The sequence below is a fragment of the Gorilla gorilla genome, chromosome 10 (assembly GCF_029281585.2).
Source record: "Gorilla gorilla gorilla isolate KB3781 chromosome 10, NHGRI_mGorGor1-v2.1_pri, whole genome shotgun sequence".
In the NCBI taxonomy this organism is placed as follows: domain Eukaryota; kingdom Metazoa; phylum Chordata; class Mammalia; order Primates; family Hominidae; genus Gorilla; species Gorilla gorilla.
This window is the reverse complement of record NC_073234.2, coordinates 50,957,614-50,981,820: the sequence shown is the minus strand read 5'-3', so window position 1 is coordinate 50,981,820 and position 24,207 is coordinate 50,957,614. Positions and strand designations below refer to the sequence as shown.

General features: G+C 42.6%; 1 protein-coding gene and 1 pseudogene across 1 annotated transcript in view; one reads left to right on the top strand and one right to left on the bottom strand.

Annotated features, from left to right (window-relative positions):
• The window catches only part of FAM186A (family with sequence similarity 186 member A), a 70,094-nt gene that overhangs the window by 31,185 nt on the left and 14,702 nt on the right, over positions 1–24,207 (bottom strand). Inside the window, exons 2-3 of the mRNA XM_063694007.1 lie at positions 5,645–5,864; positions 3,257–3,427 (exon numbers count right to left, since the gene is read on the bottom strand). Of these exons, the coding sequence (XP_063550077.1) occupies positions 3,257–3,427; positions 5,645–5,864 (391 nt within the window). The remainder of the gene's footprint in view (positions 1–3,256; positions 3,428–5,644; positions 5,865–24,207) is intronic.
• On the top strand, positions 8,168–8,599 carry LOC101134067 (large ribosomal subunit protein uL24-like; annotated as a pseudogene).

Genomic DNA, 24,207 nt, shown 5'->3' with positions numbered 1-24,207 from the left:
ACATTTGAAAAGATTTGCAGAATGTCTGAGTGAGAAAATCAGCAATCTTTTTCTTCCCAAAAAGCAAAGATAAAACAGGGCAAAACTGCCAAAACAACTATTTTAGGACTTTGAAATTGACCAAAGGCATACAACACATTGAGAAGCATTTATTCACGAAAAACTACTAAACCTCAGTAACAAACAGGGAAAGTTTGCAAACTTGGAGTCGCGTCCATCCTCAACCGCCAGATCCATGGCCTGGAACTTCTATCAGAGTGAGGCAGGCTGTGGGGACTGACAACTCTACTGCCTACAGGGATGATTTGACTTGGAGCAAAGCCTGGAAAAGCCCATGCCTAGTGGCATTGTCGGCTGAGGTAGGAGAATCGCTGAACCCAGGAGGCAGACATTGCAGTGAGCCGAGATCATGCCACTGTACTCCAGCCTGGGTGACGGAGTGAGACTGTCTCAAAAATAAATAAATAAATAAATAAATGAAAAGAAATCATACAAAGTATGTTTCCCAATTGCAATGGAATCTACATATATATAAGGATTATATATAATGTCATACTAATTCTTCTGCCTCTCTTATTGAACCCTGAGTGATACAAGTTCTTAGTACAATACTAAAATCATGATTCATAAAAAAAATTGATACATTTATTGGATTTCATCAACATTAAACACTTTTAGGCTTCAAAAACACCACTAAGAAAATGAAAAGACAAGTCATAGGCAGGGAGAAAATATTTGCAAATCACTTTTCTGATAAAGGACTTATATCCAGCCAGGTGTGGTGACTCATGCCTATAATCCCAGAACTTTGGGAGGCTGAGGCAGGAGGATCATTTGAGCTCAGGAGTTTGAGACTACCCTGGACAACACGATGAGACTCTGTCTCTACAAAAATTTTTAAAAATTAGCTGGGTGTGGTAGCACACACCTGTAGTCCCAGCTACTCAGGAGACTGAGGCAAGAGGATCCCTTGAGCCCAGGAATTCCATGTGGCAGTGTACTATTATTGTACCAGTGCACCCCAGCTTGGACGACAGAGCAAGATCCTGTCAAAAAAAAAACCAAAAAAACAAAAAAAAAAAAAACAAAAACCCTATATCCAGAAGCTGTAAAGAAATGTTAAAACTCGGCCAGGCGCAGTGGCTCATGCCTATAATCCCAGCACTTTGGGAGGCCGAGGAGGGTGGATCACGAGGTCAGGAGTTCAAGATCAGCCTGGCCAAGATGGTGAAATTCCATCTCTACTAAAAATACAAAAATTAACCATGCGTGGTGGCATGCGCCTGTAATCCCAGCTACTCGGGAGGCTGAGGCAGGAGAATCACTTGAACCCAGGAGGTAGAGGTTGTAGTGAGCTGAGATCGCACCACTGCACTCCAACCTGGGCGACAGAGTAAGACTCTGTCTCAAAAAAAAAAAAAATGTTAAAACTCAATTTCAAAAATGGGCAAGTACTTGAATAGATATTTCACCAAAAAATGTACGGAAATAGCTTAATAGGCACATGAAACATGCTCAGCATCATTTGCCATTAGGAAAATGCAAACTAAAACCACAGTGAGATACCACTTCACAGGTACTAGGATGGCCATAATAAAAAAAAAGACAGAGAGAGGCCGGGTGCCTGTAATCCCAGCACTTTGGGAGGCAGAGGCGGGTGGATCACCTGAGGTCAGGAGTTTGAGACCAGCCTGACCAACATGGAGAAACCCCACCTCCACTAAAAATACAAAATTAGCAGGGCGTGGTGACACGTGCCTGTAATCTCAGCTACTAGGGAGGCTGAGGCAGGAGAATCGCTTGAACCCGGGAGGTGGAGGTTGCTGTGAGCTGAGATCATGCCACTGCACTCCAGCCTGGGCAACAAGAGCGAAACTCCATCTCAAAAAAAAAAAAAAAAAAAAAAAGACAGACAATAACAAGTGTTGTTGAGGAAATGGAGAAATTGGAACCTGTGTACATTGCTGATGAGAGTGTAAAATGGTATAGTCACGTTGGAAAACAGTTAAGAGTTTCTTTAAAAGTTAAACATAAACTTACCATATGTCCTAGCAATTTGACTCCTAGCTATCTTACCCCCCCCCAAAAAAATGGGTAAATAATGGCATTATTTATAAAAGCCCCAAAGTGGAAACAATTCATATGTATATCAACTGGTGAATGGGTAAACAAAATGTGGTATATCCAAACAACTGTGTAAACTAACAATGAAAAGAAATTACCAAAATGCCCTATAACATGGCTGAATTTCAAAAACATTATGCTAGTTGAAAGAAAATAGACAGAAAATACCACATACAATATGATTCTGTTTGTGTGAAATATCCAGATAAAACAAATGTAGTGTGAGAGAAAATACATTAGTGACTGTGTGGTGCTGCTGATGGGTATAAGGACTGACTATAAATTAGTATGAGGGATCTTTTCGGGATAATGGAAATGTTCTAAAATTAGATTGTTGGCCGGGTGCTGTGACTCACACCTGTAATCCCAGCACTTTGGGAGGCCAAGGCTGGTGGATCATTTGAGGTCAGGAGTTTGAAACCAGTCTGGCCAACATGGTAAAATCCCTGTCTCTACTAAAAATACAAAAAATTAGCCAGGCGTGGTGGCAGGTGCCTGTAATCCCAGCTACTCGGGGAGCTGAGGCACAAGAATCGCTTGAACCCAAGAGGTGGAGGTTGCAGTGAACTGAGAGCTGGCCACTGCACTCCAGCCTGGGTAACAGAGTGATACCCTGTCTCAAAAAAAAAAAAATTAAATTAATAAATAAATTTAAAATAAATAAAAATAAAATTAGATTGTGGTGATAAATGCACAACTCTGTAAATACACAGAAAATCATTTAATTGTACACTTAACATGTATGCACATTATACCTCAATAAAGCTGTTTTTTTTTTCTGGCTGGGTGCAGTGGCTCATGCCTGTAATCCCAGCACTTTGGAAGGCCAAGGCAGGTGGATAACTTGAGGTCAGGAATTTGAGACTAGCCTGGCCAACATGGTGAAACCCTGTCTCTACTAAAAATACAAAAATTAGCCAGGCGTGGTGGTACACGTCTGTAGTTCCAGCTACTCTGGAGGCTGAGGCAGGAGAATCACCTGAAACCTGGAGGTGGAGGTTGCATTGAACTGAGATCAGGCCACTGCACACCAGCCTGGGTGACAGAGCGAGACTGAAAAAAAAAAAGTTGTTTCTGTAAGAAAAAGTCAAACTCCGTCTACTCCAACTCCAAAATCATAAAGCACCCTTACGTATTTTTTTCTTTTGTTTCTTCTTTTCGTCGAGGAAAGATGTACTAAATCTGCTTAGTATCTTGACATTGTTCTCAATAGCTTTTAACGTGTCCGGTAACAACTCCATTTGTGCTATCCAGTGGTGGTGTTCATCAACATCCATTAGAGTCATCTCAGACAAAACATCATCTTGAAGAGAGTAAAAAAAAATCATTTTTGTGCAGAAAAATAAATAACTATAGCTACATAGGCTTATAATATTGGGTAACTACTCAATACAGTAATATTGGGGAATATAGATATCTCACACTGCCATTCTGAGGCTTTTCTCTATGAAGAAATTAAAAAGGAAGAAACTTGGAATAGAAGGCTAAATAGTAAGTCTTAGACATAAAGACATGAATCAGATTAAAAAGTGTCTATTTGGTTTGGTACCTAAAATATGTGTGTGTGTGTTTTGTTTTGTTTTGAGACGGAGTCTTGCTTTGTTGCCTAGGCTGGAGTGCGGAGGCGCAATCTCCACTCACTGCAACCTTTGCCTCCCAGGTTCAAGCGATTCTCCTGCCTCAGCCTCCCGAGCAGCTGGGATTACAGGCATGTGCCACCATGCCCAGCTAATTTTTGTATTTTTAGTAAAGACGGGGTTTCACCATGTTGGCCAGGCTGGTCTTGAACTCCTGACCTCAGGTGATCTGCCCGCCTCAGCCTCCCAAAGTGCTGGGATTACAGGCATGAGCCACCACACCCGGCCTATGTGTGTGTGTTTTAATATTGGAGATCTAAGCCCCAATTAACTCATTTGGCAAGTTTATCCAGTTGTCTTTTTTTTTTTTTTTTTTTTTTAAGAACGAGTCTGGCTCTGTCACCCAGGCTGGAGTGCAGTGGTGCAATCTCAGCTCAGTGCAACCTCTACCTCCCAGGTTCAAGCGATTCTCCTGCCTCAGCCTCCCTAGTAGCTGGGACCAGAGGTGTGTGCCACCACACCCAGCTAATTTTTGAATTTTTAGTAGAGATGGGGTTTCACCATGTTGGCCAGGCTGGTCTCAAACTCCTGACCTGGGGTGATCTGCCAGCCTCGGCCTCCCAAAGTGCTGGGATTACCAGCATGAGCCACCGCGCCCAGCCATTATCCAGTATTTCTAACCCTCGCTGCATGAAATTTCTAGCAACAAAATAAAATTCCCTTTTTTGATATTCTTAGTTTATTCATTCTTTTTGTTGTTGTTGTTGTTTTTGTTGTTGTTTTGGAGACAGTCTCACTCTGTCACCCAGGCTGGAGTGCAGTGGCACGACCTTGGCTCACTGCAGTCTCCACCTCCCAGGTTCAAACAGTACTCCTGCCTCAGCCTCCCGAGTAGCTGGGAATAGAGGCATATGCCGCCACACCCAGCTAATTTTTTGTATTTTAGTAGAGACGAGGTTTCACCGTGTTGCCCAGGCTGGTCTTGAACTCCTGAGCTCAGGCAATCCACCTGCCTTGGCCTCCCAAAGTGCTAGGATTACAGGCGTGAGCCACCGCACCTGGCCAGTTTATTCATTCTTTCATTCAAGCAGTGTCTACTCTGACGTGTGCTATTCTAGATGCTGTGGATACAACATTAAGTAAAACAAGTTCCTTAACTTCATACTGCTTACCTTCTGGTGAAAGGAGAGAGAGAAAAAGTTAATTATATAGGAAGTCAGATACTAATGCTATAGACAAAAATAAAGAAAGGCAGGCCGGGCGCAGTGGCTCATGCCTGTAATCCCAGCACTTTGGGAAGCCAAGGCAGGTGGATCATTTGAGGTAGGAGTTCAAGACCAGCCTGGCCAACATGGTGAAACCTTGTCTCTACTAAAAATACAAAAATTAGCCGGGCGTGGTGCTGCATGCCTCTGGTCCCAGCTACTAGGGAGGCTGAGGCAGGAGAATCGCTTGAGCCTGGGAGGCGGGAGTTGCCGTGAGCTGAGATCGCGCCACTGCACTCCAGTCTGGGTGACACAGTGAGAACCTGTCTCAAAAAAACAAAACAAAAAAAAAAACAAAAAGGGTAAAGTGTAAGGAAAAGTGCCAGGTGGTAGGGAATGGGGATGGTCAGAGAACATCTCATTTTAAAGTGGAATTTAAGCAGGGAATGAGCCATGTGTCCATCTGGTGGAAGATGCTCCAGATAAGGGAATAGTATGCATAAAGACACTGCTGGCATGCTTTAAAAAAAGCAAGGAGGCCAGCATAGCTGGCACTAAGTGAATAAGCCTATATTTTTCCTATTTTATTCCTACTGGAATAGAGGATAACCATTCTCTGAATAACCTCCTTAGTCTTTTCTTCTTTAATCTGATTAATCCTTCAAAATTTACTTATATATTCTCTTCTCTTTTTCATTAACTTTATGGTTTTCCTCTGAACCGCTTCTGTAAACTTACTCCATTCTTCCAACCAGGCCAGAATGTTGGCAAGAGTCTTTTCTCTTATTTCAATAGTCTTAGCGTAAGTAGCCATTTTCTCAAGAAAATTGGTTCTCTGTTTTTTCTTATGTTCTGTAAGGGAGACATTCCTTTCAGAGGATGAGTTAAAAACAAGAGTATAGCGAGTCATTATCCGATGCACATTGTTCATTATTTCACTCAGCTGCATATCAATGTCCTGTCAGAATAAGAAGGGGGCATGTATTAATCTTCAGTTTGAAAAGAAGCTTTGGTCATCTTTCTTCTCAGAACGTCAGTGACAGTTAATTTAAAGCTATCCAATTAAAGTCTTGCTAATTCTAGCTTTTATTGTGAGTCTCAAATTTTCCCTCTTAAAAAAAATTCCTTTTTCTGCCTTCATCATCCTAGCAATGCTATGATATAATGGAAAGAGCATTGGGTTTGAAGCCATATCTGGATCTTAACTCTAGGTCTTTCATTAAAATGACTTTTAATAAATCACAGCATGTCTGAGCTCCCTCTGCCGCCTCTGTAAAATGATGGAGATACGAAATACACAGCTGATGTGAAGTGTATAAAATTTGTGAAAGTGCTTTATAAGCTGTAGCTGCTAAAAAAAAAAAAAGAAAGAAAGAAAGAAAGAAAAAGAAAACAGAAAAAAATGCAAGTTGCTTCTTTTTTCCCTTCTTACCTGGAAAGCAGTTATCAGACTATGCCTCAAACATACTTTTCTTTCATTATCTCCTTTGCTCAAGAATCTTATCACTTATTAGCTTAGTACATTGAGTATATGGGGAAGAAAAAGAATTTTATCAGCAAATCTCTTTTCTTCACTCTATCCTAGAAATTTTTTACGGATGTAATTACTACCTCATATATGGCACTTGGAAATTTGTGAAATCATTTTTGGTTGTCATAATAATTGTGAGGATGGACTACTGGCATTTAGTAGAGGGTACTAAGGAATGCTAGCCCACCCTACAGTGCAGCGGACAGTATCACACAGTGAAGAACTGTCTCAAATCCTATGTGACTTTTGTGTTCTCACCAGAATTCATGTAGGAAAAAAAAATCTGTTTATAATTATCCAAGCCTTAAACCAAACTTCTTTTAAAATATAAACACAAGGCTGGGTGCGGTGGCTCACGCCTGTAATCCCAGCACTGTGGGAGGCTGAGGAGGGCAGATCGCGAGGTCAGGAGATCGAGACCATCCTGGCCAACACGGTGAAACCCTGTCTCTCCTAAAAAAAAATACAAAAAATTAGCTGGGCGTGGTGGCGGGTGCCTGTAGTCCCAGCTACTGGGGAGGCTGAGGCAGGAGAATAGCGTGAACCTGGGAGGTGGAGCTTGCAGTGAGCCGAGATCACGCCACTGCACTCCAGCCTGGGCGACAGAGTGAGACACTGTCTAAAAATAAATAAATAAATAAATAAATAAATAAATAAAATAAAAATGAAAATAAAAATAAAATAATATAAAATATAAACACAGACCAAGAGCAGTGTCTCACGCCTGCAATCCAAGTGCTTTGGGAGACCAAAGCGGGAGGATCTCTGGAAGCCATGCATTCAAGACCAGCCTGGGTGACAAAGTGAGATCCTTCCTCTAAAAAATAAAATTTTTTTTGGCCAGGCATGGTGGCTCATGCCTGTAATCCCAGCACTCTGGGAGGCCGAGGTGGGTGGATCACCTGAGGTCAGGAGTTCGAGACCAGCCTGGCCAACATGGTAAAACCCCGTCTTTACTAAAAATACAAAAAATAGCCAGGCATTGTGGTGGATGCCTGTAATTCCAGCTACTCAGGAAGCTGAGGCAGGAGAATGTCTTGAACCCAGGAGGTAAAGGTTGCAGTGAGCCAAGATCACGCCATTGCACTCCAGCCTGGGCAACAAGAGTGAAACTCCGTCTCAAAAAAAGAAAAAAAAATTAACACCATGTGTTTTTTGCCCAATTTAATGATACACTGCAATTTCCAGGAATACAAATACTATGTAAATCAATAAAAAAAGTTCTTTAAAATTTCTCCAAGAAAATTTCACCATTCTGAAACACCACAATACCAACAGCAATGCACTAGTGATAATAGTATTTAGTGCCAGTACAATAAAACTGAATTTGTATCAGCCTCCATTTGTATCTTTCATATTTATTTTAATTTTATGTATCAATGCAAGCCTCGGTCTACTTCTAGTGAAGTTTGACCTAGGATTTACACACTGAAATGCATGTTATTATAAATTGCTTTCCTTTTACTTATACTCACACATATTAATTTTTAAAGTATAGGTAGTTTATCTATGAATATCATTTTAGAGGAATAAAGAGAATGTGTGAAATATTTTTTAAAGGCACAGTAAATCTGACAGTTAAGAACCACTGGTTCACCCCTTCCAACTTTATTATTCTTTCATTTTGGCTTCAGACAAACTGAACTTTCTCTACAGTCCTTATAATAAGAGTAAGATAAGTTGTAGTTCTCTTCCCTTTTGCCGCCATCTCCGAAGCCGGGGTGGCCAAAATGAAGTTCAATCCCTTTGTGACTTCCAACTGAAGCAAGAATCACAAAAGGCATTTCAATGCACCTTCCCACATTCACAGGAAGATTATGTCTTCCCCTCTTTCCAAAGAGCTGAGACAGAAGTACAACATGCGATCCGTGCCCATCTGAAAGAATGATGAAGTTCAGGTTGTATGAGGACACCATAAAGGTCAGCAAATTGGCAAAGTAGTCCAGGTTTACAGGAAGAAATATATTATCTACATTGAACGGGTGCAGCGGAAAAAGGCTAATGGCACAACTGTCCACGTGGGCCCTCGCCCCAGCAAGGTGGTTATCACTAGGCTAAAACTAGACAAAGACTGCAAAAAGATCCTTGAACAGAAAGCCAAATCTCACCAAGTAGGAAAGGAAAAGAGCAAATACAAGGAAGAAACAACTGAGAAGATGTAGGAATAAAGTAATCTTATATACAAGCTTTGATTAATACTTGAAACAAAAAAAAAAGAGTAAGATTTGGATTTTGCCAAACAAATCATCATGCAAAATGAGTATTCTGATGTTAGGTGTATTTGCTGTTACAGCAAATAATAATTTAAGTCAGGAACACAGGTGAGCCAAGGCAAAGTTTGCTAAACCAAATGATGAAGAATAACATTACAAGCTAACACATAGCACAGTGAACAAAGAAAAGATACTACTAACTCCTCATAAATTCTCCCAGAAAAGTGAAGAGGAAGAAACACTTCCCAACTCATCCTTTGAGGCCAACGTATATCGAAGCCAGACAAAGGCACTACAAAATAAGAAAACTAAATACAAACATGCCTGATGAATATTGATACAGAAAACCTTAGCAAAATACTAGTGAACAGAATTCAACAGCACGTTAAAAGGATTATACACCACGATCAAGTGAGATTTATTTCTGGAATGCAAGGATGATTAAATATATGTAAATCAATCAATGCAATGTGCCAAATTAACAGAATGACCAAAAACAAACAAACAAACAAACACGTGATCATCACAATTGATGCAGAAAAAGCATTTGACAAAATTTAACACCCTTTCATTATTTAAAAAAAAAAAAAATACACAGGAGGCTGGGCACAGTAGCTCACGCCTGTAATCCTAGCACTTTGAGAGGCCAAGGCAGAAGTTTCACTTGAGTCCAGGAGTTCGAGACCAGCCTGAGCAACATGGTGAAACCCTGGCTCTACAAAAAATAAAAAATATCAGCCAGGTATGGTGGCGTGTGCTTATAGTTACAGCTAGTCAGGAGGCTGAGGTGGGAGGATTACTTGAACCTGGGAGGTCAAGGCTGCAGTAAGCCATGATTATGCCACTGCACTCCAGCCTTGGTGACAGAGTGAGCCCCTGTCTTAACACAAACAAAAAACATACACAAAAGAAACTAGAAATAGAAGAAAACTTCTTCAACATAATAACGGCCATATACGAAAAGCCCACAGGTTATAATATATTCAATAGTGAAAGACTGAAAGTTTTTCCTCCAAGATTAGGAACAAGGCAAGGATGCCCACTTTCACCATCTATCTAACCTGGTATTGGAAGTCCTAGACAATTAGGCAAGAAAAAGAAATAAAGGCCAGACACGGTGGCTCATGCCTGTAATCCTAGCACTTTGGGAGGCCGAGGCGGGCGGATCATGAAGTCAGGAGATCGAGACCAACCTGGCTAACACAGTGAAACCCCATCTCTACTAAAAATACAAAAAAATAGCCGGGCGTGGTGGCAGGTGCCTGTAGTCCCAGCTACTCGGGAGGCTGAGGCAGGAGAATGGCGTGAACCTGGGAGGCAGAGCTTGCATGAGCTGAGATTGTGCCACTGCACTCCAGCCTGGGAGACAGAGCGAGACTCTGTCTCAAAAAAAAAAAAAAAAAGAAAGAAATAAAAGGCACACAATTTGGAAAGGAAAAAGTAAAATTATCTCTGTTCATAGATAACATGATCTTAAATTGTAGAAACCCTACATGTGTAGAAAACTCTATATATGTAGAAAGCCCTAAGGATTACCCTCTGTGTGCATGTGCCCGCACACACACACACACACACAAACACACTATTAGAACAATAAATTCAGCAAAGTTGCAGGGTAAAACATACATACAAGTCAGTCACTTTGCTAACTACACTAACACTGAGCAATATGAAAAAGAAATTAAGAAAACAATGCCATTTATAATAGCATCAAAAATAATAATATATTTAGAAATCGCAGCTCATGCCTGTAATCCCAGCACTTTGGAAGGCCGAGGCGGGTGGATCACCTGAGGTTGGGAGTTCAAGACCAGCCTGGCCAACATGGTGAAACCCTGTCTCTACAAAAATACAAAAATTATTCAGCTATGATGGTGGGTGTTTGTAATCCCAGCTACTCAGGAGGCTGAGGTGGGAGAATCACTTGAACCTGGGAGGCAGAGGTTGCAGTGAGCTGAGATCATGCCACTACACTCCAGCCTGGGTAACAGAGAGCGACTCTGTCTCAAAAATAATAATATTGAGAGGCCGAGACAGGTGGATCACTTGAGGTCAGGAGTTCGTGGCAAGCCTGGCCAACATGGTGAAACCCCATCTTTACTAAAAATACAAAAATTAGCCAGCATGGTGGTGGGCATTTATAATCCCAGCTACTCAGGAGGCTGAGGCAGGAGAATTGCTTCACCTGGGAGGTGGATCTTGCGGTGAGCCATGATCGTGCCACTGCACTCCAGCCTGGGCAACAGAGCAAGACTCTGTCTCAAAAATAAACAAATAAATAAATAAATATTTTAAATAATAATAATAAATTTAGAAATAAACTTACCCAAGGAGGTAAAAGACTTGTTGTTTTCACTACAAAATGTTACTGAGAGAAATTAAAGAAAACACAAGTAAATGGAAAGATATCACATGTTTATGGATTGGAATATTTAATATTGTTAAGATGTCAATACTACCCAAACCAATCTACAGATTAATGCAATCCCTATCAAAATCCCAATGGCTTTTTTTTCTTTTGCAGCAATAGAAAAATTCATCCTAAAATTTACATGGAATCTCAAGGGATCCTGAATGGCTGAAACAATCTTGAAAAAGAATAACAAAGTTGGAGATCCCACATTTTCTGATTTCAAACTTATTCCAAAGCTACATTAATCAAAATAATGTGGTACAGGCATAACGACAGACATATAACCTGATGGAATAGAATAGAGAGCCCATAAATAAACACCAAGTTAACAGTATGTGTATAGTATAGTATATTCATAGCATAAGGTCAAATTATTTTCCGTAAGGATTCTAAGGCCATCCAATGAGGAAAGGACAGTCTTTTTAAAAACACACACACACACACACACACAAATGTTGGTGGGAAAACTGAATACCTACACACAAAAGAATGAAGTTGGATCCTTATCTTATATCATATAAAAAATTAAACTCAAAATCGATTAAAGACCTAACACTTATAAAACACTTAGAAGAAAACATAGGAGAAAGGCTTCATGGCATTGGATTTGGCAATGATTTCTTGGACATGACACAAAATCACATGCAACAAAAGTAAAAATAGATAAATGGGCTAGGCACGGTGGCTCACTCCTGTAATCCCAGCACTCTGGGAGGCTGAGGCAGGCGGATCACGAGGTCAGGAGATCGAGACCATCCTGGCTAACATGGTGAAACCCCGTCTCTACTAAAAATACAAAAAAAATTAGCCAGGCATGGTGGTGGGTGCCTGTAGACCCAACTACTCGGGAGGCTGAGGCAGGAGAATTACTTGAACCCGGGAGGCAGAGGTTGCAGTGAGCTGAGATCGAGCCACTGCACTCCAGCCTCAGCCTGGGCGACAGAGTGAGACTCCGTCTCAAAAAAAAAAAAAAAAAAAGATAAATGGACTATATCAAAGTTAAAAACATTTGTTTGTCAAAGGACAAAAATCAGATTGAAAAGTCAACCTAGGAAATGGGAGAAAATATTTGCAAATTGTATATCCACTAAGGGTTAATAGCCACAATATATAAATAACTTGTACAAACTCAATGTCAAAAAAAGAAAAACCAAAAAACCCAAATAGGCTGTGCACTGGTGGCTCACCCCTATAATCCCAGGACTTTGGGAGGCTGAGGTGGACAGATCAGTTGAAGTCAGGAGTTTGAGACCAGCCTGGCCAACACTGTGAAACCCCGTCCCTACTAAAAATGCAAAATTTAGGCCAGGCACGGTGGCTCACGCCTGTAATCCCAGCACTTTGGGAGGCCGAGGAGGGTGGATCATGAGGTCAGGAGATTGAGACCATCCTGACTAACACAGTGAAACCCCGTCTCTACTAAAAATACAAAAAATTAGCTGGGCGTGGTGGCGGGCGCCTGTAGTCCCAGCTACTCGGGAGGCTGAGGCAGGAGAATGGCGTGAACCCGGGAGGCGGAGCTTGCAGTGAGCAGAGATCGCACCACTGCACCCCAGCCTGGGTGACAGAGCGAGACTCCATCTCAAAAAAAAAAAAAAAAAAAAAATGCAAAACTTAGCCAGGCATGGTGGCACATTCCTGTAATCCCAGCTACTTGGGTGGCTGAGGCACAAGAATCACTTGAGCCTGGGAGGTAGAGGTTGCAGTGAGCCGACATTGTGCCACTGCATTCCATCCTAGGTGACAGAGTGACACTGCATACCCCCTAAAAAACAAAATCCCAAATAAACCAATTTTAAAATGGGCAAAGGATCCAAAAAAGATATACAAATGGCCCAAAAATATATGAAAATATGTTCAACATAACTAGTAATTAGGAAAATGTAAATCAAAACCACAATGATATACTACTTCATACCCATTAAGATGGCTACTATGAAAAAAACAGAAAATAACAAGTGTGGGTGAGGCTGTGCAAAATTGGAACCCTGTGCACTGCTGGTAGGAATGTAATATTGTGCAGCTGCTGTGGAGAAAAGGATGACGGTTCCTCCAGATATTAAAAATAGTATCACTATATGACCTAGCAATTGTTCTCTGTGTATACATCCAAAAGAATTATAAGCAGGGTCCCTAAGAAATATTTGTACACTCATGCTCATAGTGTCGTTACTCACAATAACCAAGAGGTAGAAGTAACCCAAGTGTCCATTGACAGATAAATGGATAAACAAAATGTGGTATATAATTATATATATACACAATGGAGGCCAGGCACAGTGACTCATGCCTGTAATCCCGGCACTTTGGGAGGCTGAGGTGGGCGGGTCACTTGAGGTCAGGAGTTTGAGACCACACTGGCCAACATGATGAAACCTCATGTTGCACGAAAAGACACAAAAATTAGCCAGGCATGGTGGCGGGTGCCTGTAATCCCAACTACTTGGGAGACTGAGGCAGGAGAATCGCTTGAACCCAGGAGATGGAGGTTACAGTGAGCCAAGATTGCACCACAGCACTCCAGCCTGAGCAACAGAGCGAGACTTCATCTCAAAAAAATAAAATTTAATTCAATTTAATTTTTTTTTTTTGAGGCAGAATCTTACTCTGTCACCTAGGCTAGAGTGCAGTGGCATGATCTCGGCTGACTGCAAACTCCACCTCAGGGTTCAGGTGATTCTCCTGCCTCAGCCTCCAGAGTAGCTGGGGTTACAGGCGCCTGCTTCCACGCCCAGCTAATTTTTGTATTTTTTTAGTAGAGACGGGGTTTCACCATCTTGGCCAGGCTGGTCTTGAACTCCTGACCTCATGATCCATCCGCCTCTGCCTCCCAAAGTGTTAGGATTACAGGCGTGAGCCACCGTGCCCGGCCAACTTAATTTAATTTTAAAATATACATAATAGAATGTTATTCAGCCTTAAAATTGAAGGATATTTTGACATACACTACAATATGGATGAACCTTGAACAGACTATGCTGAGTGAATAAGCCAGTCATAAAAAGACAAATACTTTATGATTCCACTTAAATGAGGTATCTAGAATAGTTGAATTCATAGAAACTAAGTATAGTTGTGGTTTTTAGGGGATAAGGAGAAAGGGAAATGGATATTGTTGTTTAATGGATATAGAACTTCAGTTTTGAAAGGTGAAGTATTTCTGACTTTGGTTGCAAAACAATGTATGGCAATATATATTCACACTTAAAATTATTGTACTATATACTTAATTAAGGCAGTAAATTTTATGTATATTTTACCACAATTAATTTTTTTTTTTGAGACGGAGTTTCGCTCTTATTGCCCAGGTTGGAGTGCAATGGCATGATCTTGGCTCACGGCAACATCGGCCTCCTGGGTTCAAGCAATTCTCCTGCCTCAGCTTCCCAAGTAGCTGGGATTACAGGCATGCGCCACAATACCCAGTTAATTTTGTATTTTTAGTAGAGACGGGGTTTCACCATCTTGGCCAGGCTGGTCTTGAACTCCTGACCTCATGATCCATCCGCCTCTGCCTCCCAAAGTGTTAGGATTACAGGCGTGAGCCACCGTGCCCGGCCAACTTAATTTAATTTTAAAATATACATAATAGAATGTTATTCAGCCTTAAAATTGAAGGATATTTTGACATACACTACAATATGGATGAACCTTGAACAGACTATGCTGAGTGAATAAGCCAGTCATAAAAAGACAAATACTTTATGATTCCACTTAAATGAGGTATCTAGAATAGTTGAATTCATAGAAACTAAGTATAGTTGTGGTTTTTAGGGGATAAGGAGAAAGGGAAATGGATATTGTTGTTTAATGGATATAGAACTTCAGTTTTGAAAGGTGAAGTATTTCTGACTTTGGTTGCAAAACAATGTATGGCAATATATATTCACACTTAAAATTATTGTACTATATACTTAATTAAGGCAGTAAATTTTATGTATATTTTACCACAATTAATTTTTTTTTTTGAGACGGAGTTTCGCTCTTATTGCCCAGGTTGGAGTGCAATGGCATGATCTTGGCTCACGGCAACATCGGCCTCCTGGGTTCAAGCAATTCTCCTGCCTCAGCTTCCCAAGTAGCTGGGATTACAGGCATGCGCCACAATACCCAGTTAATTTTGTATTTTTAGTAGAGACGGGGTTTCACCATGTTGGTCAGGCTGGTCTCAAACTCCTAACCTCAGGTGATCCACCTGCCTTGGCCTCCCAAAGTGCTGGGATTACAGGCGTGAGCCATCGTGGCTGGCCCAATTAATTTTTTTTTAATTTAAAAAGGAATAATCAAACATTAAGTATGGAAATATTGGAATCAGAAAAAGAGGTGATGCAGTTGTAGCAAATCTAACTTAAGTCAAGAACACAGGAGACGGGAGACAAAGTTGGCCAAGCCAAGTGATAAAGAATAACATCACAACTAACACATAGTATGGTGGTTAAGAAATAAACACGCCAGGTGCAGTGGCTCAAGCCTGTAATCCCAGCACTTTGGAAGGCCAAGGAGGGTGGATCACGAGGTCAGGCCTTCAAGACCAGCCTGGGCAACATAGTGAAACCCCGTCTCTACTAAAAATACAAAAAATTAGCCGGGCGTGGTGGCGGGCACCTGTAATCCCAGCTACTTGGGAGGCTGAGACAGGAGAATTGCTTGAACCTGGGAGGCAGAAGTTGCAGTGAGCCAAGATTGTGTCACTGCATGCCAGCCCGGGCGACAGTGTGAGACTCTGTCTCAAAAAAAAAAAAAAAGAAAAGAAATAATACTAGGCCGGGCACGGTGGTTCACATCTGTAATCCCAGCACTTTGGGAGGCCGAGGCAGGTGGATCACTTGAGGTCAGGAGTTGGAGACTGACCTACCCAAGATGGTGAAACCCCATCTCTACTAAAAATACAAAAAATTAGCTGGGCATATTGGTGGGTGACTGTAATCCCAGGTACTTGGGAGTATGAGGCAGAGAATTGCTTGAACCCCGGAGGCGGAGGTTACTGTGAGCCGAGATGGTGCCACTGCACTCCAGTCTCCTGGGCGACAGAGCAAGACTCCGTCTAAAAAAAAAAAAAAAAGAAAAAAGGAAGAAAGAAGGAAGGAAGGAAGGAAGGAGGAAGGAGGGAGGGAGGGAGGGAGGAAGGAAGGAAGGAAGGAAAGAAAGAAAGAAAAAGAAAGAGAAAGAAAGAAAGAAAGAAAGAAAGAAAGAAAGAAAGAAAGAAAGAAAGAAAGAAAAGAAAGAAAGGAAAGAAAAGAAAAGAAAAGAAAGAAAGAAAAACTAGGCTGGGCAACGGTGGCTCACACCTGTAATCCTAGCAGTTTGGGAGGCCGAGGTGGGCGTATCACGAGGTCAGGAATTCAAGACCAGCCTGGCCCACATAGTGAAACCCCGTCTCTACTGAAAATGCAAAAATTAGCCGGGTGTGGTGGCATGCACCTGTAGTCCCAGCTTCTTGGTAGGCTGAGGCAGGAGAACTGCTCAAACCCGGCAGGCAGAGGTTGCAGTGAGCCGAGACCACACCATTGCACTCCAGCCTGGATGACAGAGTAAGACTCCATCTCAAAAAACAAAACAGAAAAACAAATAATACTAATTGCTCACAAACTTTTCCAAAAAGTTGAAGAGGAAGGAGCAATTTCTGACTCATTCTTTGATGTCAGCGTTACCCTGATATCAAAATCGGACAGATGTAAAAGAAGAAAACTACAAACCAATATCCCTCACCTCATGAAAATAGTCACAAAAAGTGCTTCATAAGATTTTCATACCATCTCACACCAGTTAGAATGGCAATCATTAAAAAGTCAGGAAACAACAGGTGCTGGAGAGGATGTGGAGAAATAGGAACACTTTTACACTGTTGGTGGGACTGTAAACTAGTTCAACCATTGTGGAAATCAGTGTGGCCATTCCTCAGGGATGTAGAACTAGAAATACCATTTGACCCAGCCATCCCATTACTGGGTATATACCCAAGGGATTATAAATCATGCTGCTGTAAAGACACATGCACACGTATGTTTATTGCAGCATTATTCACAATAGCAAAGACTTGGAACCAACCCAAATGTCCAACAATGATAGACTGGATTAAGAAAATGTGGCACATATACACCATGGAATACTATGCAGCCATAAAAAATGATGAGTTCATGTCCTTTATAGGGACATGGATGAAACTGGAAATCATCATTCTCAGTAAACTATCGCAAGAACAAAAAACCAAACACCGCATATTCTCACTCATAGGTGGGAATTGAACAATGAGAACACATGGACACAGGAAGGGGAACATCACACTCTGGGGACTGTTGTGGGGTGGGGGGAACGGGGAGGGATAGCATTGGGAGATATACCTAATGCTAGATGACGAGTTAGTGGGTGCAGCGCACCAGCGTGGCACATGTATACATATGTAACTAACCTGCACATTGTGCACATGTACCCTAAAACTTAAAGTGTAATAATAATAAATAAATAAGAAAGAAAAAAGTTCTAAATAAAAATCTTTATAGAAATTAAAAAAAAAAGATTTTCAAAAATTCTGGGACAGATAGGTGACCAATAAAATAAAATAGAAAATAGAAACAAACAATATCCTTAAAAAATAGTATCATGAACAAGTGGGATTTACCCTGGTATGCAAGGCTGATTCAAAATTTGATAATTTCTAAATGTAACTCACTATGTCAACGGATTAAAGAAGAACCATTTATTGCCTCGGTATATACAGAAAAAGAAGTTGACAAAATTCAACATTCATTCATGATTTCTAAAAGAAGCTCGATAATAAATGAGGAATAGAGGGTAATTTCCTCAACCTGATAAAGAGCATTTACAAAACATTTACAGCTGGCATCATACTTAATGGTGAACGTCTCAAGTGCTCTAAAGGTTCTGTTCTAATCACTTCTGCTCAACATTGGATAAATGTCCTAACCAATTCAATAAGGTCAAAAAAAGAAATACAGGAAAATGGATTGGAAAGATAGAAGCAACATGGTTTCTATTTACAACAAAAAGTTTGTCCATGTAAAAACTCCCAAAGAATTTACCAAAGAGGCCAGGAGCAGTGTCTCACACCTGTAATCCCAGCACTTTGGGAGGCCAAGGCTGGCAGGTCACTTGAGTCCAGAAGTTCAGGACCAGACTGGCCAACATGACGAAACTCCCTTTCTACCAAAAATACAAAAATTAGCCAGGCGTGGTGGCATGTGCCTGTAGTCCCATCTACCTGGGAGGCTGAGGCATGAGAATCGCTTGAACCCAGGAGGCAGAGGTTGCAGTGAGCCAAGATCGCTTCTCTGCACTCCAGCCTGGGCCACAGAGTGACACTCCATCTCAAAAAATAAATAAATAAATACAAATAAAATAAAACAAACCAAAAACCATTTATTTACACTAGCGATATACAATTACAAACTGAAATTTGGCCGAGTGTGGTGGCTCATGCCTGTAATCCCAGCAATTTGGGAGGCCAAGGTGGGTGGATCACCTGAGGTCAGGAGTTTGAGACCAGCCTGGCCAACATGGTGAAACCCTGTCTCGACTAAAAATACAAAAAATTAGCCAGACATGTTGGCACACACCTATAATCCCAGCTACTTAGGAGGCTGAGGCAAAAGAATCGCTTGAACCCGGGAAGCAGAGGTTGCAGCGAGCCGAGATTGTGCCATTGCACTCTAACCTGGGCAACAAGAGCGAAGCTCTGTCTCAAAAAAAAAAAAAAAAAAAAAAGTAGCCAGGTATGGTGGTGCATACCTGTAATCTCAGCTAATCGGGAGGCTGAGGCAGGAGAATCGCCTGAACCTGGGAGGCAGAGATTGCAGTGAGCCGAGATTGTGCCACTGCACTCCAGCCTGGGTGACAGAGGGAGACTCCATCTCAAAAAAAGAAAAAGAAATTGAAATTTAATAAAACAGTGTCACAGGATCCTATGGGTGTCACTTTGCCAGCCAGAAACCTCTGTGGCCAGCGACGCCTCTGCTTGAGTTTTGCTCATGCCCACTGGGCTCATTCCACCTACTAGGCCCAGCAAGCTGCCCTCAGATCATGATACTGGCCCGGATCCCATGCCTGCCAAGGGTGAGCCAGGCATGGAGCACCGAGGGGTGTGTGAGCAAGCAAGTGCAGGGTCTGGCCACTGTGCACCCCCACTGTAGCAGCAGGGCAGGCATCTCCAGGTGCTGGCACAAGCACTGGCTCTGGGAGAGGCTGTGGCTGGACCAGACATACCACAAGCAGGTTCTGCTGCAGGCACCAGTGTCTGGATGAGGGAAACTCAGTGGTGCCCAAAAGCTCAGAGGTCTGGGCCCTCAGAAGGATCACCACTTTTCACTCACACGGTCCGGGGGCATGTCACAACCTGTAGCTCAGTGAGCCAGCTGGGGATGTGTTACAGCTCTTTTAGCTCCTGCTGTTCAGTCCCAAGTTCCTGTCTCATGTCTAGGAAGAATGAGGTTACATGGACAACTAAAGGGTGAGCAAGGTGGAGACGAGCTTTACTGAGCAACAGAACAGCTCTCAGCAGAGAGGATAACTGAAGTGAGTAGCTCCTATCCGCAGGCAAGTCATCCCAACAAGGGTAGAGGAGACTTGAAGCGGGTAGCTGCTATCCAAAGGCAGGTAGGCCTGAAGAGTATAGGCCACTCAAAGTGGATAGCTTCTGTCTGCAGGCAGGTAGTCCCTAGGAGTCGCTGAGTCTGGCTAAGTCTGGGGTTTTTATGGGCTCAAAAGGGAGGAAGTGCATGCTGACTGGTCCATGAGCAGCCATGGTGGGCCTGGTAAAAGTACCATCTGATCAGCCAAAAGGCATCAAGGAAGTTCTCACTCTGGTCCTGGACTCCACCCTAAACTGGCAATGTGGGTCGAACCTCCTTTTACCTCTATCTCTCTCTCTCTTTTTTTTTTTTTAGACAAGGTCTTATTCTGTTGCCCAGGCTGGAGTTCAGTGATACAGTCACAGCTCACTGCAGCCTAGGACTCCTGGGCTCAAGAGATCCTTCCTCCTTCACCTCCCAAGTAGCTGGGACTATAGACGAGTGCCACCATGGTCAGCTAATTATTTTTCTATTTTTATTTTTTTTAGAGATGGGATCTCACTGTGTTGCTCAAGCTGGTCTGAAACTCCTGGGCTCAAATGATCCTCCCACCTCAGCCTCCTGAGTGCTTGGGATTATAGGCATGAGCCACTGCACCCAGCAGAACTGTGTTTAAAGATGCACAATTTAAAGGGGCAATCTTCTGGAAGTGGAAAAAACACAAGGTTGGAAGAAACACCATTTGGCAATTAGGTAGTAAAAAGGGGGAAAAAAGAACTACAATCATCAGGACAGTATGGTATTGGTGTAATGATGTACAAATACATGAATGGAATAGAATAGAGTGTTTAGAAAAGGACTCACATACATGTGGTCAATTAATTTTTGACAGAGGTGCAAATGCAACTCAGTAGAGAAAGGACAGTCTTTTTAACAAGTGGTGTTCAAATAATTGAATATCCACAAACCAGAAGTGAAAAACAAGCTTTTATTCATATCTTGCACAATATTTCAAAAATTTAGTCAAATGAATCTATGAGCTAAATATAAAATTTAACACTATAAAACTTCTAGAAGAAAACATGGGAGAAAATACTTACGACCTTGGGTTAAGGCAATGATTTCTTTGATATGATAACGAAGGCACAACCAATGAAAGTACAACACAAGGCCAGGAGCAGTGGCTCACGCCTGTAATCCTAGCACTTTGGGAGGCCGAGGCAGGTGGATCACCTGAGGTCAGGAGTTGGAGACCAGCCTAGCCAACATGGTGAAACCCTGTCTCTACTAAAAATACAAAAATTAGCCCGGCGTGGTGGCTGGCACCTATAATCCCAGCTACTTAGAAGGCTGAGGAAAGAGAATTGCTTGAACCCGGTGGGGGCAGAAGTTTCAGTGAGCCAAGATCGCGCCACTTCACTCCAGCCTGGGCAAAAGAGCAAAACTCCACCTCAAAAAAAAAAAAACAAAAAAAGAAAGAAAGTACAACATGATACATTAGATTTCACAAAAATGTAAGACTTCTGCAATATGAAAGACACTGTTAAGAAAATGAAAAGTCGGCGAGGCGAGGTGGCTCATGCCTGCTCATCCCAGCACTTTGGGCGGCCAAGGCAGGTGGATCACCTGAGGTCGGGAGTTCGAGACCAGGCTGACCAACATGGAAAAACCCTGTCTCTACTAAAAATACAAAATTAGGCGGCGTGGTGGCCACATGCCTGTAATCCCAGCTACTCTGGAGGCTGAGGTAAGAGAATTGCTTGAACCGGGAGGCGGAGGTTGCAGTGAGCCGAGATTGCGACATCACACTCCAGCCTCGGCAACAAGAGCGAAACTCCTCCATCTCAAAAAAAAAGGAAATGAAGCCAGCCGAGCACGGTGGCTCACGCCTGTAATCCCAACACTTTGGGAGGCCGAGGTGGGTGGATCATAAGGTCAGGAAATCGAGACCATCCTAGCTAACATGGTGAAACCCCGTCTCTACTAAAAATAGAAAAAATTAGCCGAATGTTGTGGTTGGCGCCTGTAGTCCCAGCTACTCGGGAGGCTGAGGCAGGAAAATGGCATGAACCCAGGAGGCGGAGCTTGCAGTGAGCCAAGATAGTGCCACGGCACTCGAGCCTGGTCAACAGAGCGAGACTCCCTCTCAAAAAAAAAAGAAAGAAAAAAGAGGAGGAAAAAAAAAACAAAAAACTAAAGCACAGGCCAGGCTCAGTGGCTGATGCCTGTAATCCCATCACTTTGGGAGACCAAGGCACGTGGATCACCTGAGGTCGGGAGTTAGAGACCAGCCTGATCAACATGGAGAAACCCCATCTCTATTAAAAATACAAAAGTAGCCAGGCGTAGTGGAGCATGCCTGTAATCCCAGCTACTTGGGAGGCTGAGGCAGGAGAATCGCTTGAACCCGGGAGGCAGAGGTTGCAGTGAGCCAAGATCGCGCCATTGCACTCCAGCCTGGGCAACAAGAGCAAAACTCCGTCTCAAAAAAAAAAAAAAGTAAAGCGCAAAAGAATATAGCTATTGTATGTTACCCTTCATGTAAGAAAAAATGAGATATGAAAAATTATGCATGAATCTACTCATTTGTGCAAAATAAATACAAGAAGGATAAGCCAGAGGCTAGAGAGATTGGTTACATATAGGGTGTATGTGGGGAAAAGGTGGAAAGAAAGAAGGAATGACAATAGGGTAGCAAAGAAAAGAAAGGAGTGACATTTTTCTGCATGTAGCTCTGACTTTTATCAGCACAGTAATGTTTCACATACATACCTTTCATATACTCGATAATAAACTGTTAAAACCAACCTGTATTTGGGCTGACCCAAAATGGAATATGAATACTAACAACTGAAATTAAGTGTATACAAATGAATAACATAACTTCACTTAGAAGAAAATAAATAGGTAGCAACTTTGAAAACAGTATATTGAGTGGACAATGTAAGGTTAAATATAAAACAATGGTACATAAATGCAGTGCTACTTAATAAATGTCCTTCTTATATGCTTATGGATTAGTAATTCTGAAATTACATTATGTGTGTACTGGAAATCAACTAATAAATATATTGTATATAATAAGAACTGGTGTTGTTCGGGTGCATTGGCTCACGTCTGTAATACCTGCACTTTGGGAGGCTGAGGCTGGTGGATCACCTGAGGTCAGGAGTTCGAGACCGGCCTGGCCAACATGATGAAACCCTGTCTCTACTAAAAATACAAAAAAAAAAAAAAAAAAAAAAAATTAGCTGGGCATGCTGGTGTGTGTCTGTAATCCCAGCTACTCAGGAGGCTGAGGCAGGAGAATCGCTTGAACCTGGGAGGTGGAGGTTGCAGTGAGCTGAGATCATGCCACTGCATTCCAGCCTGGGTGACAGAGTGAGACTATCTAAAAAAAAAAAACCGGTGTGATGGGATATTTGGGGTGTCGCTTTTCTGGCCAGAAACCCCTGTGGCCAACTTTTGCCCAAGTTTTGCTCAGGCCCACTGGGCTCATTTCGCCCATTCAGCATTGCAGGCTGCACTCAGCTCATGCTACTGGCCTGGATCCCATGCCTGCCAAGGGTGAGCCAGGCATGGAGTGGCGAGGTGTATGTGAGCAAGTGAGCATTGGGCCCGGCCACTGTGCACAGCCAGGCATGCCACCTGTGGCAGGGTGGGCATCTCCAGGCACAGGCACAGGTGCCGACTCCCTGTGAGGCTGTGGCTGGATCAGGCATACTGCAAGCAGCTTCCACAGCTAGCACCAGGCAATGTGGTGGCACCCCGAAGCTTGGAGACACCAGGAACCACAGAGCCTCAAAGAGGGTGTCGCAGCCCTGGCTTAGGGAGTTTCTAGGTCTGGGCTCCCCGAAGGGCCACAGCTCTTCTCTCTTTCTCTCTTCTTTCCTTCTCTCTACTCTCCTTCTTGTCACCTGCAACATGGCAAGCAAGGGGCGTGTTTCAGCCCTGTTTGTGTTACAGCTCTTTCAGTCCCACCATTCGGCAGGTCCCAAGTTCTTGTCTTGCATTCAGGAAGAATGAGCTATGCAGACAAGTGGAGGGTGAGCAAGGTGAAGAGGTGCTTTATTGAGTGACAGAACAGCTCAGAGGAGACCCTCAGTGGGTAGCTCCTCTCCACAGGTAGCTCATCCCAATGAGTGTCCAGCTGTCAGCAGAGAGGAGACCCACAGTGGGTAGCAGTGGGCCAAGGTTGCACCACTGCACTCCAGCCTGGGCAACAGAGCAAGATTCCGTCTCAAAAAAAAAATTGATTAATTAATTAATTAAATGTAATGAAGAGATGGAAAGATATTCTGTGTAAATGGAAACCAAAAAAGAACAGGAGCAGCTATACTTATGTAACCGAACATAAACTTTAAGTCAAAAACTAATAGAGCCAGGCAGGTTTACATGATTGTAATCTTGGAAATTTGGAAGGCCAAGGTGGGAAGATCACTTGAGGACAGGAGTTTGAGAACAGCCTGGGCAATATTGCAAGACCCTGTCTCCACAAAAAATTAAAAAATTAGCCAGCATGGTGGCTTGTACCTGTAAGTCCCAGCTACTGAAGGGGCTGAGGTGGGAGAATCACCTGAGCCCAGGAAGTTGAGGCTGCTGTGAGCCATGATCGTGCC